The sequence below is a fragment of the Papio anubis genome, chromosome 1, assembly GCF_008728515.1.
Source record: "Papio anubis isolate 15944 chromosome 1, Panubis1.0, whole genome shotgun sequence".
NCBI classification, from domain to species: domain Eukaryota; kingdom Metazoa; phylum Chordata; class Mammalia; order Primates; family Cercopithecidae; genus Papio; species Papio anubis.
The window spans coordinates 135,695,839-135,722,825 of record NC_044976.1 but is presented as its reverse complement, the minus strand read 5'-3'; the positions used below and the strand labels follow the sequence as shown (position 1 = coordinate 135,722,825).

At 43.9% G+C, this 26,987-nt stretch overlaps 1 protein-coding gene, 1 long non-coding RNA gene and 1 pseudogene across 2 annotated transcripts in view; 1 reads left to right on the top strand and 2 right to left on the bottom strand.

Moving 5' to 3' along the window:
- Positions 1–14,945, bottom strand: part of ACBD3 (acyl-CoA binding domain containing 3) — a 46,894-nt gene extending 31,949 nt beyond the window's left edge. The window contains exon 1 of the mRNA XM_003893034.4: positions 14,599–14,945. Coding sequence (XP_003893083.1) covers positions 14,599–14,884 — 286 coding nt within the window. The 5' untranslated portion in view covers positions 14,885–14,945. The remainder of the gene's footprint in view (positions 1–14,598) is intronic.
- Positions 14,946–14,972: 27 nt separating this feature from the next.
- On the top strand, positions 14,973–25,730 carry LOC103877566. The gene is made up of 2 exons (XR_002517265.2): positions 14,973–15,288; positions 25,376–25,730. It is a non-coding gene; the product is annotated as an uncharacterized LOC103877566 (long non-coding RNA).
- Positions 17,092–17,515, bottom strand: LOC116270297 (annotated as a pseudogene).
- Positions 25,731–26,987: the final 1,257 nt, after the last annotated feature.

Here is a 26,987-nt window from a genome sequence, read left to right as displayed (position 1 = left end):
GATTACAGCATGAGCCACCACGCCCGGCCAAGAATAATTTTCTTCTAAATTATTTCTGGTACCGTAAACGTTAAATGTAGTTAGCAGGAAAGTAATAACTCCACTAACTGCACTGACACAAAAAGCCTTGTAGAAACTCAAAAATCTTTAACCAGGGCCCTATTCCTAAAGGAAAGTTCTATTTCAGTCCTCTCAGAAGGGAATGCAGGCATCATCCTCAGCTCTTCCACTCATTAATTATTATTATTACAAAGTTATTTAATTCAATCAATTTTGGAATTCTGCTTTCTATGGCAAACAAAAGCAAACACAAATCCTGCTTAGAAAAGAAAACATGCAGATAAACCTTCAGTTAAACATGATAGACTGAACACACACAATTACCCCTGATCCTTAATGAAATCCCACTAAAAGGAATAAGGAAGCCAATTTAGAGAACCCTGGAAAGGGCTGGGTTTGGTGGCTCATACCTGTAATCCCAGCACTTTGGGAGGCCAGGGCGGGTGGATCACCTGAGGTCAGGAGTTCGAGACCAGCCTGACTAGTGTGGTGAAACCCAGTCTCTACTAAATATGCAAAAATTAGCCAGGAGTGGTGGCGCATGCCTATAATCCTAGCTACTTGGGAGGCTGAGGCAGGAGAATTGCCTGAACCCAGGAGGCAGAAGTTGCAGTGAGCCAAGATCGTGCCACTGTACTCCAGCCTGGGCAACAGGAGCGAAACTCTGTCTTGGAGGGGGGGAAAAAAAAAGAGAACCCTGGAAAGGTTCACAAATTAAAGGCATCAGGTTCTTTAAAAGCTGAAGTCTAGATGAAAACAGGAATCTGGTTTAAAGTCTATATAAGATGTAAGGAGCCACCCTCCCCCCTCCCATTGCGTTTGCCAACCCCAAGCAGGCAGATGGCTACCCTGTTCCTACTCAGTAGAGGGCTGGATATTTACTACAGAAAATGAATCAGGGATGCTCCAGATGTTAGGACACTTTGGCTTAGAGTACGCTATTAGACAGATAAATGAAATGTTTCCCCAGTAAATGGTAAGTACCTCCCACTCATCCCCACTTCTCCTGCCTAGTTTCTGAATGTTGGCAACCAGGTTCATATATCCCATGCAGGAGAGAGGAGTATTTTCTTGAAAAACTGGCTCCAAATAAAGACCTACAGACACTGATTTGAAAGATGCTGACATTTGAAGGTTCTTCTACAAAACTTCTGTCTCATCACCTTAGAAAAAAGGTTCCTACTTTAATGTTACAATTAGGTGTTCTGTACCTTATCCTTTAACATGAAATACTCAAGGATCACCAGACATTTGAGGAAAGCTTCCAATATGGAAACAAAAAAACTACAATAAATTTTAACAGTGAAATAACATTCAAAATTTATACTCAACATCCTCAGGAACAGAAGCTAATGCATCTATGAAGCAAAACAAGTTACTTAAAAAAAAAGACAATTCAGAGAAAAAAGAACTCTTGGAAATTAAAAATGTAAAAAAAAACCCCACAAAAACACAAAAATTAAAAAATCTAGAAGATGGAGGTGAGGATATTTCCTAGAAAACAAAGCAAAAATATAAACATGAAAAATAGGGAAGAACAGATAAGAGAATTAGAAGTTTAATCCAAAAGATCGATTATCTATTAACAGTACCAAAAAGTGAAAAGAGAGAAAATTACCAAAGAAATATGGCTGGGCGCAGTGGCTCACGCCTGTAATCCCAGCACTTTGGGAGGCCGAGGCAGGCGCATCACCTAAGGTTGGGAGTTCGAGACCAGCCTGATTAACATGGAGAAACCCCATCTCTACAAAATTAGCCAGGCATGGTGGCACATGCCGGTAATCCCAGCTACTTGGGAGGCTAAGGCAAGAGAATCGCTTGAACCTGGAAGGCGGAGGTTGCGGTAAGCCAAGATCGCACCATTTCACTCCAGCATAGGCAACAAGAGCGAAACTCCGTTTCAAAAAAAGAAAGAAAGAAAGAAAGACAGAATACAAGAAAATTTCCCTGAAATGAAGGGCCCAAGTTTCTAAACTGAAAAGACTATCAAGTATTCATCAAAATCACTGAAAACAAACAAGGAGACAATACTTCTCTAATTTTTTAACATGGAGATAAAACAGGAGATCTACATACTTCTAGAAAGAAAAACTGGTCACATACACAAGACAAAGAATTAGAATGACTATAGTGACTTCTTAAGAATATGAATACTACTGAGTGTGGTGGCTCACGCCTGTAATCCCAGCACTTTGGGAGGCCAAGGAGGGTGGATCATGATGTCAGGAGTTCAAGACCAGCCTGGCCAAATGAAACCCCATCTCTACTAAAACTACAAAAATTAGCTGGGTGTGGTGGTGGGTGCCTATAATCCCAGCTACTCGGGAGGCTAAGGCAGAGAACTGTTTGAACCGGGAGGCGGAGGTTGCAGTGAGCTGAGATCATGCCACTGCACTTCAGCCTGGGTGACAGAGTCAGATTCTATCTCAAAAAAAAAAAAAAAAAAAAAAGGAATACTGAAAGCTAGAAAACAATGAATGGGAAGTTGGGTACAGTGGCTCAGGCCTGTAATCCTAGAACTTTGGGAGGCCAAGGCAGGCAGATTACCTGAGGTCAGGAATTCGAGACCAGCCTGACCAACATGATGAAACCCCGTCTACCCCTACTACTAAAAATAAAAAAAAAAAAATTAGCTGGGCATGGTGGCATGCACCTGTAATCCCAGCTACTCAGGAGGCTGAGACAGGAGAATCGCTTGAACCCAGGAGGCGGAGGAGGTTGCAGTGAGCCAAGATCGCCACTGAACTCCAGCCCGGCAACAGAGTGAGACTCCATCTCAAAAAAACAAAGAAAAAGAAAAAAGAAAAGAATGAATGGAATAATGCCTTCAAAATTCCAGAGGGAAACTATTTCCAATCTAGACTTTTATGCCCAATCAAATACATCAAAAGTGACAGTAAAACACATTTTTGGAAAGGCATGGTCTCAGGTACTCTTTTCACAAGAAGATACTAAGGGGTGTGCATTTCCAAAGTAATGGAATAAATAAAAACAACAACAAAGGAAAATAAGTGATTCAGGGGAAACAGAATCCAACACAATAGGAAAAGGTGAAGGTAATTTCCAGGATGACAGCTGGGCAGCTGACTTAACTAAGTCTTACCACAAACACTAAGACTAGTTCAAGAATTTAAGGACATTTAAGATAGATGTCTTTACAAAAAGGTTTGCACAAGAACAAAAATGTAATCAAAGTGCATGATCTGTTTCAGCAAAGAATAACATAAAAACAAACAGCAGACAACAATTTAACCACAAAACAAAAGTAGGAGTCTGAGAAGAGGAAAGGAGAAAGATATAGACATACGTAAGTTAGAATTTTTTTTTTTTTAATTAAAGCAGCAGTAGGAAAATGGAGGCAAATACCAGAAGAAACAATTAAATAATGGAAAGTAGTTGCCTTTGGGGAGACGACCTAGGAAATGGGAAAAACACCAGAAAATAGGGTGACTATTTTTCATTATAAATATTGTAGTACAATTTCACCTTTTCAATTGCTCTGGTTTCCATTTTTAATAAAAAGGTAAAACGAATAAACTCATGCACAATTTCAGTAATCAGTTCATAAGCTACTACAAGACAAGTGGTGGGCAGAATAATGGCTCCTCAAAGATGTTTAACTTCTGGAACCTGTGAATATGTTAGGTTACTTGCAAAGGCAGAATTAAGGTTGCAGTTGACCTTTTCCTGAACTACTCATGTGGGCCCAACGTAATCACAAGGGTCCTCATAAATGGAAGGGGAGAAAGAGTCACAGATTTGAAGAAGCTCTGGTGGCTCTGAAGATGGAGGAAGGGGCATAAACAAAAGCTTACAGCTGGGCGCAGCGGCTCACGCCTGTAATCCCAGCACTTCGGGAGGCCGAGGTGGGCAGATCATGAGGTCACGAGTTCAAGACCACCCTGGCCAACATGGTGAAACCCTGTCTCTACTAAAAACACAAAAATTAGATGGGCGTGGTAGCACGTGTCTGTATTTCCAGCTATTCGGGGGGCTGAGGCAGGAGTATTGCTTGAACCGGGACTGGGAGGCGGAGGTTGCAGTGACCCGAGATCGCACCACTGCACTCCAGTCTGGGCTACGGAGCGAGACTCTGTCTTGAAAAAAAAAAAAAAAAAGAAAAGCTTGCAGGTGCTCCCTGGAAGCACATGGAAAAGACAAGGAAACAATTCTCCTCCAGAGCCTCCAGAAGAAACAAAGCCCTGCCAATACCCTGATTTTACCCCAATAGGACCTATCTCTAAGTGTGTGTGTGGTTTTTTGTTTGCTTTGCTTGTGGTCATATTTATTACTACAATTTTTTACACCTTCTTAACAACAGTTGTGATCCTGGTGGTCTTCGGCAAGAGGGCACTCAGAAAAGCACGATCTAACTTTTGGTATTATGAGTGAATGAGACATTACTATCATAAAAACTGCGACTATATGAATATGAAAAGTAAAATGTACATGAAGAAAAAAATGCCTCAAGTTCTGTGCATATAATACTGACTCACAATCAAATGAGCAAAATTATAAGGCTAATTATAAAGTTTATCTGATCCAGGACTGTCAATGAGATATTTTAATATTTCTTCGCAGTAAATTAAAAATATATATATTTGTTAGTAGATAAATTGTTAGAAATTGTTTATTAACTGCTTTCAAAGAAACATGTCCAGCAACTTTGAGGAAAAAATGCACATTCTTTTTAATCACCTACAATCAAACATAACTGATAATCTACTGAAGATTACATTCAGCCGTGAATAATAGGCTGAATATTCCTAATATTCCTGATATGAGGAAAGTGCTTATTCTCACATTAAAGTACTGGGTGAAACCAGTCACTGCACAATGCGGCAGAGGAACAAACTCCCATGTAGCTGGATTTTTTTTTTTTGAGACGGAGTCTGCTTTGTCGCTTGAACTGGAACTGGTTCAAGTGCTCCCGGTTGATGCTGGAGTGCAGTGGTGCCATCTCAGCTCTCTGCAAGCTCCACCTCCCAGGTTCACGCCATTCTCCTGCCTCGGTCTCCCGAGTAGCTGGGACTACAGGTGGCCACCACTCCCAGCATTTTTTTTTTTTTTTTAGTAGAGACGGGGTTTCACCGTGTTAGCCAGGATAGTCTCGATCTCCTGACGTTGTGATCCGCCTGCCTTGGACTCCCAAAGTGCTGGGTTTACAGGCATGAGTCACCGTGCCCAGCCCCATGTAGCTGTTTTTGACAGTACCATTGTAGCTGTCATCTTGAATCAGGAACAGTCAATACCAGTATGAACAGAGGAGTTTACTATACAAATCAGATCTTCTATCAATTTAATCCATAGACTAGGAGAGTCAGATCATCAGAGGATATTCCCAACCATGAGAGTCTGAATTGGTTGTCTGGTTGGTACACACGTCAGGGCTTGCAGGAAAATCTTAAGTACAGATGGATTTTTAGCAAGAGTTGTTTTAAGCCACAGATTTTTTGTTTGTTTGTTTTAAGACGGGGTCTTGCTCTGTAACCCAGGCTGGAGTGCAGTGGCACAATCTTGCTTACTATAATCTCTGCCTCCTGGGTTCATGTGATTCTCCCACCTCAGTCTCCTGAGTAGCTCGGGCTACAGGTACAAGCTACCAATGCCCGGCTAATTTTTGTGTTTTTTTGCAGGGATGGGGTTTCCCCATATTGCCCAGGCTGGTCTCGAACTCCTGAGCTCAGTGATCCACCTGCCTCAAACTCCCAAAGTGCTGGGATTACAGGCGTGAGCCACTACACCCAGCCCAAGCCAATAAATTTGTGGTAATTTGTTACAAGAGCAATAGGAAACTAACATGATATATAAAACACATTTTTCAGGAAATTAAAAACAGATAATGGGATCTACATTATGTTCTTACTAAACTTACAAGTATTTAACTTTACAGTTCAAATAGGACAGCATAATTTGATACCAAGCCCAAAGCTCTGAAAGATTACAATTAAGTCCCTCCCACCTGAAATTAAGTATACAAAAGACTATTAGGCTCACACTTCAACTGCTATTTTATAGGATAAGTAATATTTTTTCTCTTCTCTCTGGAGGAAAAGGAATGTACCAAATTATTTCAGTGTCCCTTCTAGCCTTCATGTAATGAAAAGACCATAAAATCTACGGCGTGGAAGGGATGTTAAAGGTAGGTGACTGAATTGCAAACTAAAGCTCAAATCCTCTCTACAATATCCACCCAGCAATTGCTAACTTATGCTTGAATACTTCCTGGTAAAGAGAACTCACTGTCCCAAAGCAGTCTAATCCATCTCTGAATAGCTGTGATTCTTAGCTCTTTATTCTGAGGTGGTATCTCTCAGCTCCATCCACAGGGTTTATTTCCTGTCCTCAGCATTAACTAAAACACATCTAACTAATTAGACCTCAAGAAAGTCACAAAATACCTACTGTGTTTGCCCTGAGTTCTCTAATCTCTTGGCTAAACATTCTCAGCTTAATCATACCTCAAATTTAAATTTAATTCCCAGCTCTGCTATTAAGTATACAACATCAATAAGTTATTTAATCTTTTGAAATCTGTTTTGTTATCAATAAAATAAAGATAATACTGCTCCTTAGGGTTCGTGCGAGGGTTAGAAATGTGTCCCAAAATTTTGGTATAGTGCCTGCATAGAGCAGACACTGACTAAACAGCAGCCATTATGATAACAATGGCAGGGATTTGAATTCCCACTAGATACAAGTTGCTCTCTTCTGAATGAGCTCCATTTTGTCTTTAACCCTAAAGGATGATGCCTCAAACAAGCAGTATCCAGGGCTTGAGGTGTACTCCTTGGTGCAGAGGAGAGCAGGACTATCTTTCTCTTTCCCTCATCCTAGGTACCATATTTCCATCAAAGCAGCCTAAGATCAAATCTGTTTTATTTCATGGCCATATCACACTGTCGCCTCACAGAGAATACACTTTGATTAAAATCCATCTTTTAGAAATATTAAAACTGGGCCAGGCGTGGTGGTTCATGCCTATAATCCCAGTACTTTGGGAGGCCGGGTGGGCGGATCACTGAGGCTGGGAGTTTGAGACCAGCCTGACCAACATGGAGAAACCCCGTCTCTACTAAAAATACAAAAATTAGCCAGGCATGGTGGCAGGTGCCTGTAATCCCAGCTACTTGGGAAGCTGAGGCAGGAGAATCGCTAGAACCCGGGAGGCAGAGATTGCAGTGAGCCGAGATCATGCCATTGCACTCTAGCCTGGGCAACAAGAGTGAAACTCCGTATCCACAAAAACAAAAACAAAAACAAAAACAAAACCTAAAACTGAAAAACCGCCCGGGTGCAGTGGCTCACACCTGTAATCCCAGCACTTTGGGAGGCCGAGGCAGGCGGATCACCTGAGGCTGACAGTACGAGACCAGCCTGACTAACATGGAGAAACTCCGTCTCTACTAAAAATACAAAATTAGCTGGGCGCGGCGGTGCATGCCTGTAATCCCAGCCACTCGGGAGGCTAAGGCAGGAGAATTGCTTGAACCCGGGAGATGGAGGTTGCGGTGAGCCAAGATTACGCGATTGCACTCCAGCCTGGGCAACAAGAGTGAAACATCGTCTTAAAAACAAAAACAAAAAAGCCTGAAAAACCACATCTTCCTCATGTTGGATTGAGAAAAAAAAAAATCTCAACTGACAAATGCTTATACTACCTATAAGAAAGGATAACATGGCAGGCGCAGTGGCTCACACTTGTAATCCCAGCACTTTGGGAGGCCAAGGTGGGCAGATCACAAGGTCAGGAGTTCAAGACCAGCCTAGCTAACATAGTGAAACCCTGTCTCTACTAAAAATACAAAGATTAGCTGGGTGGTGTGGCATCTGCCTGTAGACCTAGCTACTTGGGAGGCTGAGGCAGGAGAATCGTCTGAACCCAGGAGGCGGAGGTTGCAGTGAGCCAAGACAGGGCCATTGCACTCCAGCGTGGGCAACAGAGCAAGACTCCGTCTCAAAAAAAAAAAAAAAGGATAATACAATGCAGTATTCCTGAATCAATGAGTAGGAAATACTCTGGGAATTGCCTAGCATGTACTAACTGCTTAGTAAAACTTTCAAGACTTCCCCTCCATTAACTCAAAACATCCATAATCAATTCTCAGAAGTATCTCCTTTTCAATAACGTAAGCAGCCACAAAAATACCAACAGCTAGGCATTCTGCTAAGAGTTTATATATATAATTTCTTATAATTCCTAAAACAACCCTTTGAGTACAGCAAAGCACAAAAAGTTAACACAATTAAGTGGCAGAGCAAGGAAAACACACCCTAAAGAGTGTTGACTCCTGAGCTTACCTTTCTTTTTTTTTTTTTTTTTTGAGACGGAGTCTCGCTGTGTCGCCCAGGCTAGAGTGCAGTGGCCGGATCTCAGCTCACTGCAAGCTCCGCCTCCCGGGTTTATGCCAGTCTCCTGCCTCAGCCTCTCGAGTAGCTGGGACTATAGGCGCACGCCACCTCGCCCGGCTAGTTTTTTGTATTTTTTAGTAGAGACGGGGTTTCACCATGTCAGCCAGGATGGTCTCGATCTCCTGACCTCGTGATCCACCCGTCTTGGCCTCCCAAAGTGCTGGGATTACAGGCTTGAGCCACCGTGCCCGGCCCGAGCTTACCTTTCTAAATACTGATTCACAGTAGCTCTTGTATTAGTTAACTGATAAAACATCTGCTCCCGGGCATTGGCTACACTGTCCACTTCGTGAAAATTCATCAAGCTACACACTTAGTATTTGTGTACTTTAGTGCATTGCATGTGTGATAAAGGCAAGCCTCAGGAAAATGTTAAAATCACTTACATTAAAAACACATACACGCCGGGCACAGTGCCTCATGCCTGTAATTCCAGCACTTTGGGAGGCCGAGGTAGGTGGATTACCTGAGGTCAGGAGTTCAAGACCAGCCTGATTAACAGGTGAAACCCCATCTCTACTAAAAATACAAAAACTAGCTGGGTATAGTGGCATGTGCCTATAATCCCAGCTACTTGGGAGGCTGAGGCAGGAGAACTGCTTGGACCCAGGAGGCGGAGGTTGCAGCAAGCTGAGATCGCGCCACTGCACTCCAGCCTGGGTGACAGAGTGAGACTCCGTCTCAAAGCAAGCAAACAAACAAACAAACAAAAACAACACATACACACCCCTGAATCCAGTTAAAGGAAAGTTTTGGTTCAGCTCAAATTTAACATGAAACTGGTGGCTATAATTGTTTTTGTCTTGTATCTGTCTCTCTTAGGTCTATATATCCTCCTACAGTATTACATACTTACGTCTAAAGGTAAAGATAATAAAAGGGGAAAAAAAAATGTAATAGATGTTCCATAGTAACAAACTTGAAATTATCTGAGGATAGACCACTGAAGTCCAGGAGGCATGCTAATTATATATGTTTCCAATGAATAAATTACAGCTGTACAGTATTTTAAAACATTAAGGAAGCCATTTATAAATGCTCTTGTAGTTGGCTATGTTTAAAGACAACAGGAAATGGAACCATTTCAGTTGTCCATTTGATTGCGCTCATTAATATAATTCTCTCCCAACATAAAATACTCCGCTATCAGTAATATAATTGGGTATAATCAATAGCAATGCTAGTATAATTAACTATTCCATAAAGAAAACGAGTCCAAGACTTACCTTCCAAATAACTGAGGGGCCTGAGGCAGGATCCTGAACTCAGAAATGGGGTTAATACCCTTACAGAAGGCCTCTTGGAGGATTAAACAATAATGCATATACAGTTTGTGGCACAGTACCTGAGATTTAGTAAACATCTACTCAACTATTGACAATTATTACTCTGAAATTTTAAGTTAATGTAAACAATCTACCAGCTTAATGTAATAGGGTAACAAAGTATTAGAGAAGGAGAAGTCCACCCCAAAGAACTCTAAAAACCAAAATACAATTCCCCAGGTCAACTCCATCCAAGAAGTATAAAGGCTACAATAAAACGAACCCACTGGATTCCTGTGGGTCCTTAACCCATGGAGATAAGAAAACCTAACTTAACATTGCTAAAATAGAACTGGGCAACTCTGGCTGGGCGTGGCAGCTCACAACTGTAATCCCAGCACTTTGAGAGGCCACGGCGGGTGAATCACTTGAGCTCAGGAGCTCAAGACCAGCCTGGGCAACAAAGCAAGACCCCGTCTCTACAGAAATTAGCCGCGCCTGGTGGCTCGTGCCTGTGGTCCCAGCCACACAGGAGGATGAGGTGGGAGGATGGCTTGAGCCTGGGAGACACAGGCTGCAGTGAGCCAAGATCGTGACACTGCCCTCTAGCCTGCATAACAAAACCAGACTGTCTAAAAAAAAAAAAAAAAAAAAAAAAAAAAAGACTTAAGCAACTTTGCTCCTCCCTTTAAAAACCTCCAGCAGTTCCTCATATTCTAATTTACTGACAAAAAGACCGAACTACTAATATTTACATGGCCAGGCGCGGTGGTTCATGCCTGTAATCCCAGCGCTTTGGAAGGCCGAGGCAGGCAGATCAACTGGGGTCAGTTCAAGACCAGACTGGCCAACATGGTGAAACCCACCTCTATTAATAATACAAAAATTAGCTGGGCGTGGTGGCACAAGCCTGTAAGCTCAGCTACTCAGGAGGCTGAGGCAGGAGAACTGCATGAAGCCAGGAGGCAGAGGTTGCAGGGAGCAGAGATCATGCCACTGTATTCCAGCCTGGGTGACAGAGACTCCATCTCAGAAAAAAAAAAAATTACAATGGCATGCAAGTCCATCCAAGATCTGAACTCAGTTACCTTCCCAGCTCTCTCCATCAAATTGCTTTCTATTTTCCATTCTGCAAACACACATGCTTTGCCTTTTCATGGCTTTCATGGCTCTTGGCCTTCCCTCACCCTGGAATGGCATCTGCTCCCTCAGTCCTCCACACTGTATTGCAGTTGTCACTGGGTCCTTAACTCCTCTTTTGGACTCTAAGCAAAAGTGAATATACTATTCATTTATAGTTGTAATCTAATACAAAACTATCCATACTGAGGAGTCAATAATGTTTGAAAGTTAGATGGTAAAATGCTAACTTACATTTACCCATATCTTCATCTATTTTACTTTTACTGTCATAAAAAATTAAGAATAGCTGACATAATCGATTCAGTCACCGGTCTATTACCACCCTGACAAGGATGGAGTAAGAAATAGGGCCTGTCATTTCCAATCCAAGCTATTTGCAATGGAAAAACATATCCATGCTTGCAAGATTCGTATTTATTCCACAGTGGAAGATAAAATGTAATGTTCTTTCCTTTTTTTTTTTTTTTTGAGACAGAGTCTCACTCTGTTGCCCAGGCTGGAGTGCAGTGGCTCAATCTCAGCTCACTGCAAGCTCCACCTCCCAGGTTCACACTATTCTCCTGCCTCAGCCTCCTGGGTAGCTGGGACTATAGGCGCCTGCCACCACGCCCAGCTAATTTTTTGTATTTTTAGTAGAGATGGGGTTTCGCCGTGTTAGCCAGGGTGGTCTCGATTTCCTGACCTTGTGATCCGCCTGCCTCGACCTCCCAAAGTGCTGGGATTACAGGCGTGAGCCACTGCACCCTGCCGAAAATGTAATGTTATTTCTAATTCCTGTGAGATACTGGTACAAAACCATAGAACAGTGATTAAAAGTCCTTGCAAGACTGACAAAACACCAAGTGTTCCACTAGAAAAATCCACACATTAAAATAAAGGTGCCAGGCGCGGTGGCTCACACCTATAATCCCAACACTTTGGGAGGCCAAGGCAGGCAGATCACCTGAGGTCGGCAGTTCAAGACCAGCATGGAGAAACCCCATCTCTACTAGAAATACAAAATTAGCTGGGCGTGGTGGCGCATGCCTGTGATCCCAGCTACTTGGGAGGCTGAGGTGGGAGAATTACTTGAACCCTCGAGGCGGAGGTTGCAGTGAGCAGAGATCGCACCATTGCATTCCAGCCTGAGCAACCAGAATGAAACTCCGTTTAAAAAAGAAAAACCCTCAAGCCTGTAATCCCAGCACTTTGGGAGCTCGAAACGAGTGGATCACGAGGTCAGGAGATTGAGATCATCCTGGCTAACACGGTGAAACCCCGTCTCTACTAAAAAAATTTTTGTATTTTTAGTGGTAGCCGGGCGAGGTGGCGGGCGCCTGTAGTACCAGCTACCCGGGAGGCTGAGGCAGGAGAATGGCATAAACCCGGGAGGCGGAGCTTGCAGCGAGCTGAGATCCGGCCACTGCACTCCAGCCTGGGCCACAGAGCGAGACTCCGTCTCAAAAAAAAAAAAATAATAAAATAAAATAAAATAAAATAAACAAACAAACCAAAAAAAAAAAAAAAAACCAACAAAAAAATAAAGGCAGCATTGCTTGGCTCACTCCACATTCCATAATTCTTCTGACTGCTTTTACATCCTTCCCTTTCTTTTTTCAGTTAGTGTCTCATATACTAAGTCTCCAACGATCCATGCAGAAAGGTAGCTTTTAATTGCTACGCAGCTATTTCTCCTTTTTAGTACCTGGATATTGCTTTGAGAACTTAATTTAGGAAGTGAGTGAACCACACCTATCAACGTAGCTTTATTCTCTAAGGTGACTAACACCTAGGCCCCAAGTTTTAAGTTTCCCCAGGATTCCTACCACTCAAGACACATGTTAAATAATCTGTTAGGTTTAGACCACTGAATCTTAAATCTGAGACATCATATTTCATCGAATCCAGCTCCCTTTATACATATGAAACTGAGTCTGGAAAAGTTAATTGTCTAGTTTACAAGGTAACTAGAATCCAGAGCTTCCTGACTCTCCAAACAATGCTAAATGTACTACACGTTATAGTGTTTTAATATTTTTTTTTTTGAGACAGAATTTCACTTTGTCGCCCAGGATGGAGTGCAGTGGTATGATCTCGGCTCACTGCAACCTCTGCCCCCCAGATTCAAGCGATTCTTTTTTGTTTTTAGACGGAATTTTGCTCTTGTCACCCAGGTTGGAGTACAATGGTGCCATCTTCGCTCACTGCAACCTCTGCCTCCCGGCTTCAAGTGATTCTCCTGCCTCAGCCTCCCTCAGTCCTGCAACAGAGCAGGACTCCAGCTCAAAAACAGAAACAAAAAGTTCATTTTTAGTCTTATTCTCTGCTACAATATACTTTACTGAAAAATAAGTTCCAAGAATAAAAATTTAAAGTGGAATGTAGCTATATGAGTTGTACCATCTGATTTTTATAAAGAAACCATCAGAAACCATCTGATTTTTATAAAGTGCTAATATATCATCACTACAGCAAACTCTAAATTCAAGCCAGTGATCTAAAAGTCAAATGATCCAAAACCCACTAGCCATTACCAATTCCCCAAGCTAGTTAGTACACAGAGGGCTACTCATTGTGCAATGACCACGAATATGTCATTGAATGTGAAATGGTCAAATGTTCTGGAGAATTTATAAAACTTTCACTAGTTTGCACGATTAAAGTTATTTTGAGAGAAAACAACTTCCGTGTGTATCATTACATTGAACTACTCAATTTCGGCTAGTAAAGTATGTACTCCAAAAGGTACCACCTCAGGGGAAAGTGTCATAAATATGCTGTTCTGGAACGTACGTGGAACCTAGCAACCACTTTTAAAGTTTCATTTGCTGATGTCCCTCCCTGTCCGTTCGCCCTAAAAGACTAAGTATCTTTAAGAATCAAACTAACGGGCTTTTCATCAGGTTTTCCCACTGACAAAAATCATGTGATTGGTCTCTCCACTATTTGACTAAGTGAATCACCCAATTAAAAAAAAAAAAAAAAAAAACCCGCACACTACAATCTTGTTCTAAGACAAGAGACATTTAACAATTAATCATGCGAAAAGCACAGAAGGTACTGTTAGGCCTTACTCTGAGAATTCACTCTTGCACATTGCTTACAATGTAAAATTTTAACCACCTAGAAGTTACTAGAACATAGTGGACATCCCTCCTCAAGAGTTTGACAAGCCGGAGGGGATGATGAGCTTGACATTTTACTTCCTCTCTGCCACATCAAACTGCCTGGGGATCAAGTCCTATTCGAGTTTATGGTTCCCAAGAATGGCTGGAAAGGCTATATACGGAACCTCTTGACAGATTTCTTCCACTAAGGGTAAAAATCGGCGGGTCCTGATGTGACAAGCCACGGGAAACAGGAAAAGAAAAGAGTCAGTTAAAAAAAAAATAATACAAGGCAATCCCAGAATGGGATCCTTTGGAAGAAAGTGGGCCCATTCTTCCACCCTGGCTCCTGGAAATCCCAGAAGCTAAATCAGGTAAAATGCCCCAGTAACCTCTGGGAGGCGGGACATGACTGCTAAACCAAGGTTGCAGGCTCGTCAGGGGTGTGACCTAGTGGCCAAGCAGGTAGTGACAAACTTGGGGTACCCCCAAGGAGGGAACCCCGCTTGAGTCACCACGGCCCAGTATGAGTGGGTGAGGGTAAGCCTGGTCCAGTCACCCTGGAGACCACAGCCCGTGCCGGGCTCCCGGGACCGGGCAGAAGCGGCAGGGGTGGGGCTGGCCCGGCTCACCTTTGAAGAAGCGCAGTGCCAGGCCGTACAACTCCTCCAGGCCGAAGCCCCAGCGCTGCTCCAGCCGCCGCGCCTCCTCCGCCGCGCCCCCAGCCGCCGCCTCCCCGGGCTCGGGCTGCTCCCCTGAGGCGCCCGGGCCGCGACCAGATCCGGGTAGCGAGGGCGGTGGCAGCGGTGGCGGCAGTAGCGGGGCGCCTTCCGCGCCGGGCCGCTCCTCCGGGTCCGGGCTGAGCGTGAGGCCGTCGACGGATACCTCGAGTCGCTCTGCGTTCAGCACCGCCGCCATCTCTGGCTGCTGCGCCTCCTCGGCGGGGACAGGCGGCGGCCACGTATCGACTTCCTGCTGACCTCTGACCTCCGCTTACCGATACCGGAACTTCCGCTGCTGAAGAGGCTGGAGGGCTCCGGGAGAGGGGCTGAGGCTTGGTGCCCCGCCCCCTCCGGAACCATCAGTTGCCCCGGCTCCGCGACTATCTTTCAGGCTCTCCAACTCCCATTGGTCCCGACCTCCACTCCACACCCCCCCATCCTTTCGGATCCCAGTTGCTCCAGGTGGGCGGGTGCTACCACCCCCACCCCTCGGTTCGGTGCTGCGGCTGTCAGTGCCCAACAGGGTCGGGGTCAGTGGATCCCCGCGCGGGGGTCGGAGCAGGGAGGATTGACGAGGTTGGCTAGCACCCAACCCTCCAGGTCAGAGACCCTTCACATTTGCAGGGGTTTGCGTGGTTTGCAGAGCTCTTTTGCCCACCACAATCTCGTTTGGCCTTCACAGCAACTCTAAGGAAATGCAGGGCAAATTCCCAATTTTTTAAAAAGGGGAAACTGAGACTGCAGAGAAATTCAGTGACTTTGAGGTTGCAGACGGGGCTGATCCTGGTTTTGCAGGAAGCGCAGCTCATACAATTTGTGGGGACCCTCATTAGGAAAGAGTACAAAAAGTTACCATAGAGTTAATGAAGCTCAAGCTTCAGGGCCCCTTGCTTACAGTGGCCCCTCCCAAGGCCCTTAGAGTGGCCTTAGCAGTATACGCTTCTGTAAGTTTTGAGAGTAGGATATTCAAGACCTTTCTCTTCGTTTCTAACTTCCCTTCATCATCCTCCTCTGGTTAGGAGGTACTGAAATGGCTTATTCACCCCTTCAGTTATTCTCTGAAGCCCTAGAGAGTTTTTTCAGGACAAGATTTGTATGCCACATTCAGACAGGATCTGATCCATTAAGGTGAAATTAGGAGGTACTGAAATGACCCAGCGGTGGGGGTGGTAGCACCCGCCCACCTGGAGCAACTGGGATCCGAAAGGATGCGGGGGGAGGGGAGTTCGGGACCAGTGGGAGTTGGGGAGCCTGAAATGTGCAGAAGGGTAGGAAAGTGAATGTATATTTAGAAAGAGAAAGAAATAACAAATGACATTTTAAAAGTTAACAAAACCCACAAACTGCACACATAACTGTAATATTTTCATTGACTGCCTGATATTCTTCTACAGGGCTTCTGAGAGCCGGGAAACCAATTTTTTTCTAAAAGATTGAAGTCTCCCCCGACATTATGTATATTCACCTGTGTTTCCAGACTTTGGGAGCACCATTTATGATCATTTTTCCCACCTTTGTTTTGGCTGTGTACTTTTGATTGCCTTTTCCTATAACAATTATTTTGTAACCTTTTTTTTTTTTTTTTTTTGGAAATAGTCTTGCTGTGCCACTCAGGCTGGAGTGCAGTGGCACAATCTCGGTTCACTGCAACCTCTGCTCCTGGGTTCAAGCAACTCTCCTGCCTCAGCCTCCTGAGTAGCTGGGATTACAGGTGCCCGCCACCACGCCCGGCTAATTTTTGTAAATTTAGTAAAGTCAGGGTTTCCCCATGTTGGCCAGGCTGGTTTCGAACTGCTGACCTCATGTGATCTGCCCACTTCAGCCTCCCAAAGTGCTGGGATTACAGGTGAGAGCCACCGTGCCCGGCCTATTTTGTAATTTTCTGTAAAGAAAAGAGAAAGATCAGTCTTTTCTCCAGTATGGCTGATTAAATTAGTTTCTTAATAATTGTTTATAAGTTTATTTCAGCATCACAACTCATTACTGATATTGTTATGTACTTTTTTAGGGCTATTGTTCAGTTTGGGAAACCTCTCTCAAGTTTCATAGATGTGCTATGAGATTTTATGGCTGTTTGGCTGCTTCAGTGACAATTTTGTGTGTGGTTTTTACTGAAGCCCTAGAGAGTTTTTTCAGGACAAGATTTGTAGGCTACATTCAGACAGGATCTGATCCATTATGGTGAATAAGACATATAACTTCACATACAGACAGGCTCACTGTAGTACAACTATAAGTTTATGTCCCATAAACATAGGGATTCTAATCTATTCCCTTTTGCATGATTCACATAAAAACAGAAGTATGGTGCAGTTATAATTGCAGATATGACTTAGATTCTCAGTGAGTGAGAACCTTCATTTTGATTAGGCTTTGAGAAAATTGATCCCTCTCCTTATAATTTTTCACTTCTGATGGTTGGAAGCATTTTTTTTAAGTCTTCTAATTTTAATTACTCAAAAAACCTTCATTTTTTGTTTAGCTTTCTGACCCTGTGCTTGAGCCTTCAACACTCTCACAATGATTTTCTTTTCCTCGATAAGGAAAACGTGCTTGATCCGGTCACGAACACATATAACACATATGGAACCACCATAGGCCCTGCTGACGGTTTTTCTTGTTTTGGACAATCTCATAAGAACTTTGGGTCTTACAGCACGAACCCCTTGAAGTCTGCTTGGGTACACGCCACAGTAGATTTTGGTGCTTTCCCAGCCTTCTTGGTATAAAGGTAAGCAATTCTATTACCAGGGGTTCAGGACAGCCTAGTTTTGTTAGAAGCTGTATTGTAGGAAAGCCTACAACAGTATGTCAAACGCTGGACCATTCTGTGTGCCTATGGGCAACGTCCCCAGAGGAGGAAAAGCAATGGAAGAATTTTACTAGCTTTCTTTTCTTTCAAACCTTGTTTCTCCTCCACTACCCAAGTACTTCCTGTGTCAGGCAACATAGGACTCCTTCCCCCTCTGGCCTTGCACTTTTGTGACATGGTGCTGGCTAAATTGACATAATGGGCAGTAGGTATATTCCGAAAAGCCATTCCTACACCCATGGTGAACAAAAATTTAACAACATGCAGAAGTGACTGCAAACCACTTAAATGCATGCCACTAACTCCAAATTAAATGTATCCCTATTCATTGTCTCCTTAGCCAAATCCCCCACAAAGCCTATAGCCATTTCAGTAGCTCCTAACCAGAGGAGCATGATGAAAGGAAGTTAGAAATGAAGACAGAGGTCTTGAATATCCTACTCTCAAAACTTACAGAAGTGTATACTGCTAAGTCCACTCTAAGGGCCTTGGGAGGGGCCTGTGTAAGCAAGGGGCCCTGAAGCTTGAGCTTCATTAACTTTATGGTAAACCCACTTCTAGCTGTAGGGGACTAAAAACTAATTCTACTGCTCTAAGGTCTGTGTTCTTCCCACTTAGCTTGGATCTTTATATTTAGCTTTCATTAGCTTAAAAATATGCATATTATGTGCCTAACCTTCAAAATGTTATAAATATATTCCCTTGTGTTTAGCTCAGTGTCCTACCTTTAACATTCAGTAACCGTTGGGATGATAATGAGTAGGGTAAATACAACCCTTCTTCATGAAATGATAGATTCTGTTTTCCAAGTTTTCACAATAAGCATTTCTTTTGTAATCAGAAAAAAAAAGGTTATTTAGAAAAGTATACAATAATTATTAAAACCTATAGAATACACCTAGGAAGGTAGGCAAAATATGCTAATTAATTAATTAATTACGTGGACTTTTTATACAAAAATTAGCCGGGTGTGGTGGTAGGCACCTGTAATCCCAGCTACTCAGGAGGCTGAGCAGGAGAATTGCTTGAACCTGAGAGGTGGAGGTTGCAGTGAGCCGAGATCGCACCACTGCGCTCCAGCCTGGGTGATGGAGTGAGACCCTGTCTCAAAAAAAGACATACATTAAAAAAATTATATGGACTTTTTTATTGTTTTGTAACTTAACATATTGAATATGCTTGGAAAACCCAAACATCCTCCAGACCGAGCATCTGAACCTCTTGCTTATAGAACCTTCAAGGGCCATTGTGTAGGTGGTTGCCCTTAATGACTAAAAACATTAGGGTTTGGCACAGTGCATTATGCCTGTAATCCCAGCACTTTGGGAGGCTGAGGCAGAAGGATTGTTTGAGCCCAGGAGTTTGAGAACAGCCTGGGCAGCATAGGAAGACCCTGTCTCTACAAAAAAAAAAAAAAAAAATTAGCTGGGCATGGTGGCATGCACCTAGGGTCCAACTACTTGGGAGGCTGAGGTGGAGGGATCACTTGAGCCTGGGAGGTCAAGGCTGCAGTAAGCCCTGATGGCGTCACTGCACTCCAGCCTGGGCGACAGAATGAGACCCTGTTTCTAAAAAATAAAATAATTAGAGAATATAACTTCCCTTTACAGTTCACTGTGGGAGATGAATTCCAGACAGGCTCACCTGAATGTCTTATTAAACTGCAGATTCTGACTCAGTAGGTATGGATGGAGGCCTGAGAGAATACACTTCTCATAAGCTTTCTGGTGGTGCCGATGCTGCTGTCTACAGACCACACTTTGAATAGCAAGGCTAGGAAACGTGTTTTTCCCATGCTTTATTGAGTGTAATTGTTGTATAATAAACTGCAAATATTAAAGTTTATAATATGACTAGTTTTGGCACAGCCATATAACGGTATAACCATTACCATAAGATAACAGACATCAATTACTGTTTTGTAATTCCTCCCCCAAGGCTTTTCAATAGATCTTTGTTATAATGCACTTGTCACAATAGAATCTAACTTACATAAACAGTTCAGTGCAACTACCTGTTTTTCTTTTTTTTCTTTTTTTTTTTTTTGAGATAGAGTCTCACTCTGTAGCCCAGGCTGGAGTGCAGTGGGGCGATCTCAGCTCACTGCAAGCTCTGCCTCCCGGATTCATGCCATTCTCCTACCTCAGCCTTCCGAGTAGCTGGGACTACAGGTGCCTGCCACCATGCCCGGCTAATTTTTTGTATTTTTAGTAGAAATGGGGTTTCACCATGTTAACCAGGATGGTCTCGATCTCCTGACCTCATGATCCGCCCACCTCAGCCTCCCAAAGTGCTGGGATTACAGGCGTGAGCCACCGTGCCTGGCCAACTACCTGTTTTTCTATATCCCTGTCTTTTATATGTGAGGAGGCACACAGATTGATCAAAAAGGTGTATTTTTGAAACCTTTCAAATATCTTTTCCATGTCTGTTCTTTTATAAAAGAGGATACTTTTGGGTGTTCTGCCTATGGTGTACCCGTTCTTTTATTCCTTTACTTTCTTAATAAACTTGCTTTCATTTAAAAAAAAAAAAAAAAAAAAGAAAGGACTTTTTTTTTTGAGATGGAATCTCACTCTGTCGCCCAGGCTGGAGTGTAGTGGCGCAATCTTGGCTCACTGCAACCTCCACCTCCAGGGTTCAAGCAATTCTCTTGACTCAGCCTCCTGAGTAGCTGGGATTACAGGAATGCACCACCATGCCCAGCTAATTTTTGTATTTTTAGTAGAGATGGGGTTTCACCATGTTGCCCAGGCTGGTCTCGAACCCCTGATCTCAGGTGATCTGCCTGCCTTGGCCTCCCAAAGTGCTGGGATTCCAGGCATGAGCCACCGCACCCGGCCAAAAAAAGGATACTTTCCAATCTGCCAACTTTGCTGTGTGAATTTCTTAAGCTCCATTCCATTCAATAATTTTCCAGATGAAGTGTTGACCATTTCTGAAATGCTTTCTGAAATTTAGACTTTCCATTTGTTCTCTCCACATATTTTCATCTTTTCTGTAAATATCATGGATCACTAGATAGGGACTGAGTTCAACTTTTTGTTTCCTCCTTTTTCTGGTGAACTAATAATCAGTACTCAGTAAAGTTTTGCAGTTAGTCTTATTTAGTAATGCAGTACCCTTTAGTAGTGAAAATTATTTTGTACTCCTGACTGCAAGCACTTAGAGAGAAAGGACTTTTGCTCTCTTCTACAGTCCCTAGCACAGGATAGGAAACATAGTAGGCACTCAGAATGTTTTATTGAGTGAATGAATGAAGGTGTAATTACACTATTACATATAATATCAGTTCAGCTCAACATACGTGTAAGGAGTGCCTTGTATACCAAGTATTTTGTTTCATTTTATTTTATTTTTTATTTTTATTTTTTTGAGACGGAATCTTGCTCTGTTGTCCAGGCTGGAGTGCAGTGGCATGATCTTGGCTCACCACAACCTCCGCCTCCCAGGTTCAAGTGATTCTCCTGCCTCAGCCTCTTGAGTAGCTGGGACTATAGGTGTGCACCACCATGCTCAGCTAATTTTTGTATTTTTAGTAGATACGGGGTTTCACTATCTTGGCCAGGCTGGTCTCGAACTCCTGACCTTGTGATCTGCCCACCTTGGCCTCCCAAAGGGATTACAGGTATGAGCCACCATGCCTGGCTGTATACCAGGTATTTTAGAATATAAAGGTGAGCACTGTGGTATCTATACCCAAGGAGTTTATGGTCCAGTAGGTGAGACTGTGGCAGAAGCACCAAATTAGGGCCAGGCTTCCAGTGCTGGAATTTTACTTACTAACTCAAACTCGTGACCTTGAGCCAGTTACTTTACTTCTGTTTCCTCCTTTATAAAATGGAAATAATAATACTATCCCCCTCTTAGGCTGTTGAGAGGACTGAATCTATGAATACTGTACGTGTAAAGCAGATAGAAAAGGACCTGTTTTAGGCTAGGCACAGTGGCTCACACCTATAAACCCAGCACTTTGGGAGGCCAAGGTGGGAGGATCACTTGAGGCCAGGAGTTCGAGACCAGCATGGGCAACACAGCAAGACTCTGTCTTTTCAAAAAATTTTAAAAATTAGCCAGATGTGGTGGTGCACACCTGTAGTCCTAGCTACTCAGGAGGCTGAGGTAAGTGGATATTTGAGGTTATAGTGAACTATGATTGTGCCACTATACTCCAGCCTGGGCAACATAGCAAAAAGGACTACCCTGACACATACTGAGCCTTTAGTAAATTTTGTCCACTATTCTATACAATGTTCCCTTACAATGTAAAAGAGAGTTTGCACACTTGGAGCTCCCAAGATAAACCCTACCCACTAGTATCTTTTATTTGGCTTGGAAGAATTAGCCCGTATAATGCTTTAAATTTGAATTGGTTGCTAGAATTTTAAAATCTGGAATTTTAATGTAAAAATCCAGATTTATGACTTACCTTAAAAAACTAAGAAATCTGGCAACTGTGGGCCTGACATTGGTGCTTGACAACAGTGAGGTGGAGTTGTGTAGAGAACGCCTTCTTCAGGAGAGACATGTGCGCTCAAGTTCTCAATAGTCCCCCAGCCCATAGTGACAGACACTGTCCATGCTATCTATCATGGACCTATATTTGGTTTTATATAAAATGATAAAAATCAGTTTATCAGCTGGGCACAGTGGCTCACACCTATAATCCCAGCACTTTGGGAGGCCAAGGCAGGCAGATCACCTGAGGTCAGGAGTTCGAGACCAGCCTGGCCAACATGGCGAAACCCTGTCTCTACTGAAAATACAAAAATTAGCCAGGTGTGGTGGTGTGTGCCTGTAGTCCCAGCTACTCAGGATGCTGAGGCAGGAGAATCACTTGAACGTGGGAGGCGGAGATTGGAGTGAGCCGAGATCGCGCCACTGCATTCCAACCTGGGCGACAAGAACAAAACTCTGTCTCAAAAAAAAAATTGGTGCCGGGCGCGGTGGCTCAAGCCTGTAATCCCAGCACTTTGGGAGGCCGAGACGGGCGGATCACGAGGTCAGGAGATCGAGACCATCCTGGCTAACCCCGTGAAACCCCGTCTCTACTAAAAAATACAAAAAACTAGCCGGGCGAGGTGGCGGGCGCCTGCAGTCCCAGCTACTGGGGAGGCTGAGGCAGGAGAATGGCGTGAACCCGGGAGGCGGAGCTTGCAGTGAGCTGAGATCCGGCCACTGCACTCCAGCCTGGGTGACAGAGCGAGACTCCGTCTCAAAAAAAAAAAAAAAAAAAATTGGTTTATCATCCTATACAGCTCTCTATCGATTTATATTGTTACTTGCCTGACCACTGTCTTAGTCTGCTGGAATTGCTATAACAAAATACCATTTACTGGGTAGCTTAAAAACAACAGAAATGTATTGCTCACCATTGAAGAGGCTGAGAAGTCCCAGATCAAGGCTCCAGCAGATTCAGTGTCCGGTGAAGTCCTGCTTCCTAGTTTATAGATGGCCGTCCTCTGGCTGAGTCCTCACATAGTAGAAGGGACAAAGGAGCTCTCTGGGGTCTCTTTTATTTTGGAGACAGGGTCTCATTCTGTCAGCCAGGCTGGAGTGCAGTGGCATGATCTCACTCAGGTGAGATCCCAGGCTCAGGTGATCCTCCCACCTCAACCTCCCAAATAGCTGAGACTACAGACACACTCCACCACACCTGGCTATTTTTTGTATTTTTTTTTTTTGTAAAGATGGGGTTTCTCAAGCTCATCTTGAACTCCTAAACTCAAGTGATCCACCTGCCTCAGCCTCCCAAAGTATTGGGATTACAGTTGTGAGCCACCATACGTGGCCTGGGGTCTCTTTTATTTTATTTATTTTATTTTATTTTTTTCTTACCTGGGGTCTCTTTTATAAGGGCTCTAATCACATTCATGAGGGCTCTCCCCTCATGACCTAATAACCTCCCAAGGGCCCCACCTCCTATGCCAACACACTGGAGATTAGGTTTCAACATACACATTTTAGGAAGAGATAAACATTCTGTCTACAGCACACTGTAGGCATTCGTGACTCCCTAAGATAGAAGAAAGAGGAATGCACACTGTCTGGAAGGTTTGCAGATGGCTTCCACAGAGGATAGAATTATTTGATTGGTCCCCGTGCTCCTTTACATCTGAAGGATGTGGAAACAATCGGATAGGCAGAAGGAACACCATCTGCTAATGCCCTGAGGTCTAAGAGAGCCTGGCATGTTTAGTTACCCCTGGCTGGAGCATTTACTGCAAGGGCGGAGAGACAGGAGATGAGCCTGGGGAGGCCGGCAGGGGCCAGGTATGCAGGGCCTAGAAAGATTGGCCCGCAGTGGTCCTGTAGGTGGTGGGGAGCCAGTGAAGGATTTTATGCAAGGGAATGTCATGAAGGAGAGGCTGGTAGCAGGGAACTCAGAATGGAGGCTCCCGTTACAGTCCAGGTGAAGATAATGAGATCCAGAAGAGGAGCAGGGTAGGGAGATGACAAGAAAGAGGAGATCAGCAGCTCTGTCAGTAGAGCCAGCAGAGCCATCCAGAGTAGGTGAGGGAATGGGAGTCCATTACATTTAACTGTGGCAATCTGAGACCCACTTTTTGGACCTCTGTGTCTTTATCTGTAAAATGTAGAAACTGTTTCTGTCCTGGTTTCATCACATGATATTGATAGGTCTGAGTTAATTTATCTCTGTGAAAATTCTCTAGAAACTTTAAAATATGATAAATAGATAAGATACGGTTTTTATAGTTGCTATCATTATTTCTCTCTGGTCTTCATGTCCAAAACACTTTTTTTTTTTTTTTTTTTTGAGACAAGGTCTCACTCTGTTGCCCAGGCTGGAGTACAGTGGTGTAATCACAGCTCATTGCAGCCTTGACCTCCTTGGGCTCAGGTGATTCTCCCACCTCAGCCTCCCAGGTAACTGGGATCACAGGCACACATGCCTGGCTAAATTTTTTTGTATTTTTTGTAGAGACATGATTTTGCTGTGTCACCCAGGCTGGGCTCGAATTCCTGGGCTCAAGCAATCCACCCACTTCGGTCTCCCAAAGTGCTGGGATTACAGACATGAGCCACTGTGCACAGCCCCAAAACACTCTTAAGGACCACTGTCCATTATGAAATTATACATATTTTTTTTCAGATCCAAAAGTAAAGATGATTCTAACAACAAAAAAAATCAAATACTGGTGGGCAGATCACTTGAGGTAAGGAGTTTGAGACCAGCCTGGCCAACATGGCGAAACCCCGTCACTACTAAAAATACAAAAATTAGCCTGTCATGGTGGTGCATGCTTGAAGTCCCAGCTACTTGGGTGGCTGAGGCAGGAGAATTACCTGAACCTGGGAGGCAGAGGTTGCAATGAACTGAAATCACGCCACTGCACTCCAGCCTGGGCGACAGAGCAAGGCTCCGTCTCAAAAAAAAAAAGAAAAAAGAAAAATCAAATACTTACAGCAATTTGTTTTTTAAAAAACAAGTATCTGGCCGGGCACGGTGGCTCACGCCTGTAATCCCAGCACTTTGGGAGGCCAAGGCTGGCGGATCACCTGAGATCAGGGGTTCGAGACCAGCCTGGGCAACATGGTGAAACCCCATCTCTACTAAAAATACAAAAATTAGCCAGGAGTGATGGCGGACGCCTGTAGTCCCAGCTACTCAGGAGGCTGAGGCAGGAGAATCGCTTGAACCCAGGAGGCGGAGGTTGTAGTGAGCCGAGATCGGGCCACTGCACTCCAGCCTGGGAGACAGAGCGAGACTCAAAAAAAAAAAAAAACAACCAAGTCTCCCATAATCCCATAACATTGACAATGTTGGGAACGTTCTTCCACTTGTCTTGCAAACTAACATTCATATAGTAATAATAATGATAATTAATATGAAAAAATATCCTCCAATTACAGCAAGAAGATGTGAAAGTTTGGGAAAGGACACCTCTGATTCCGAGATCAAAAGATGCTGAGAGACCGAGGCTTAAGCTTCAGGGCCCTTCGGCCCCACCTGCTGGCCGGAGACGGTAGCGCTACCCCAGCCGCTCAGTGCTTATGGGGCTGCCAGTCCCGTTTCCACCTCCTGTGAGAGAGATGGGATGGGGCTGGCGGGGAAGAGGAGGCTGCTGAGGCCCCACCTGGGAGCTGCAGAGCTGGGGCAAACCTGGGGCTCTGGGCAGGTCTGCCCCAGGCAGTATACTGTGGAGAATGAAACTTTTCTAAATGATCAATAAAAAAGCCAAGGTGCAGTCAGCCGTGCTGGAGGAAAGACTGAATTATCTTTCTATTCTCTCTATAGACAAATTATGAACTTTTATGGAGACCAAAGAGTATGCAGTCAAAAAACGTAGGAAGAAAAATGAGTACAGAGCTGTGTCACGAAGTTAAATAATACTAGCAACAATAATATAACAGGCCAGGTGTGGTGGCTCACACCTGTAATCCCAGCGCTTTGGGAGGCCAAAGCGGGCAGATCACTTGAGGTCAGGAGTTCGAGACCAGCCTGGGCAACACGGTGAAACCCCACCTCTACTAAAAATACAAAATTAGCTAGCTGGGGTGGCATACACCTGTAATCGCAGCTACTCAGGAGGCTGAGGCAGGAGACTGCAGTGAGCCAAGATCGTGCCACTGCACTGCAGCCTGAGCAACAGAGTGAGACTCCATCTCAAAAAAGAAAATAAAATTGGCAAGTGCACACCAATAGGAAGAGTGGGAACTGGGTCCCCATGTGCTGAAAGGATGATCAGGAAGGGGCTGTAATAATTGCTTAGTGCCCTTTGCGAAGGCTTCCTGGAGAGGGTATTTTTGAGACTTAATTAAAATCAACAAACAAAAAGATGTGAGAGGTGCAGTAAAAGGATCTGGGAGAAGGAGGTTGAATCTAAGAATGAGATATGTCAAGGAATCCATGATGGCTATAGTTATCCCAGTGACTCTCATGTAAACAGAAGCTGGTCTTCTTTTATATTCGGTTGTGCTCACAGACCTGGCCCAGTTCCTGGCACACAGGAGATGCCCAATCAGTGTTTGTTGAACAGGCTGGGCACAAGGGCTCACACCTGTAATCCCAGCACTTCAGGAGGCTGAGGCAGGTGGATCATTTAAGGTCAGGAGTTTGAGACCACCTTGGCCAACATGTCAAAACCCCATCTCTACTAAAAAAAAATTACAAAAATTAGCCAGGCATGATGGCATGCGCCTGTAATCCCAGCTACTAGGGAGACTGAGGCAGGAGAATCCACTTGAACCCAGGAAGTGGAGGTTGCAGTGGGCTGAGATCATGCTACTGCACTCCAGCCTGGGCAACAGAGCAAGACTCCATCTCTTAAAAAAAAAAAAAAAGTTTGCGGAATTACTGAAACAGTATGCAGAACTCCTGGCTTAGCAACACCAGGAAGTTATAGGAAACTGATGTCATCTCAATAGCTTTCTAACTATTAGAACTGACCATTAAAGAGTGCCCGTAATAGCTACCAAACACCTCAAAAGTGCCAGGAACTAGGCTAAACTCTTCATATACATT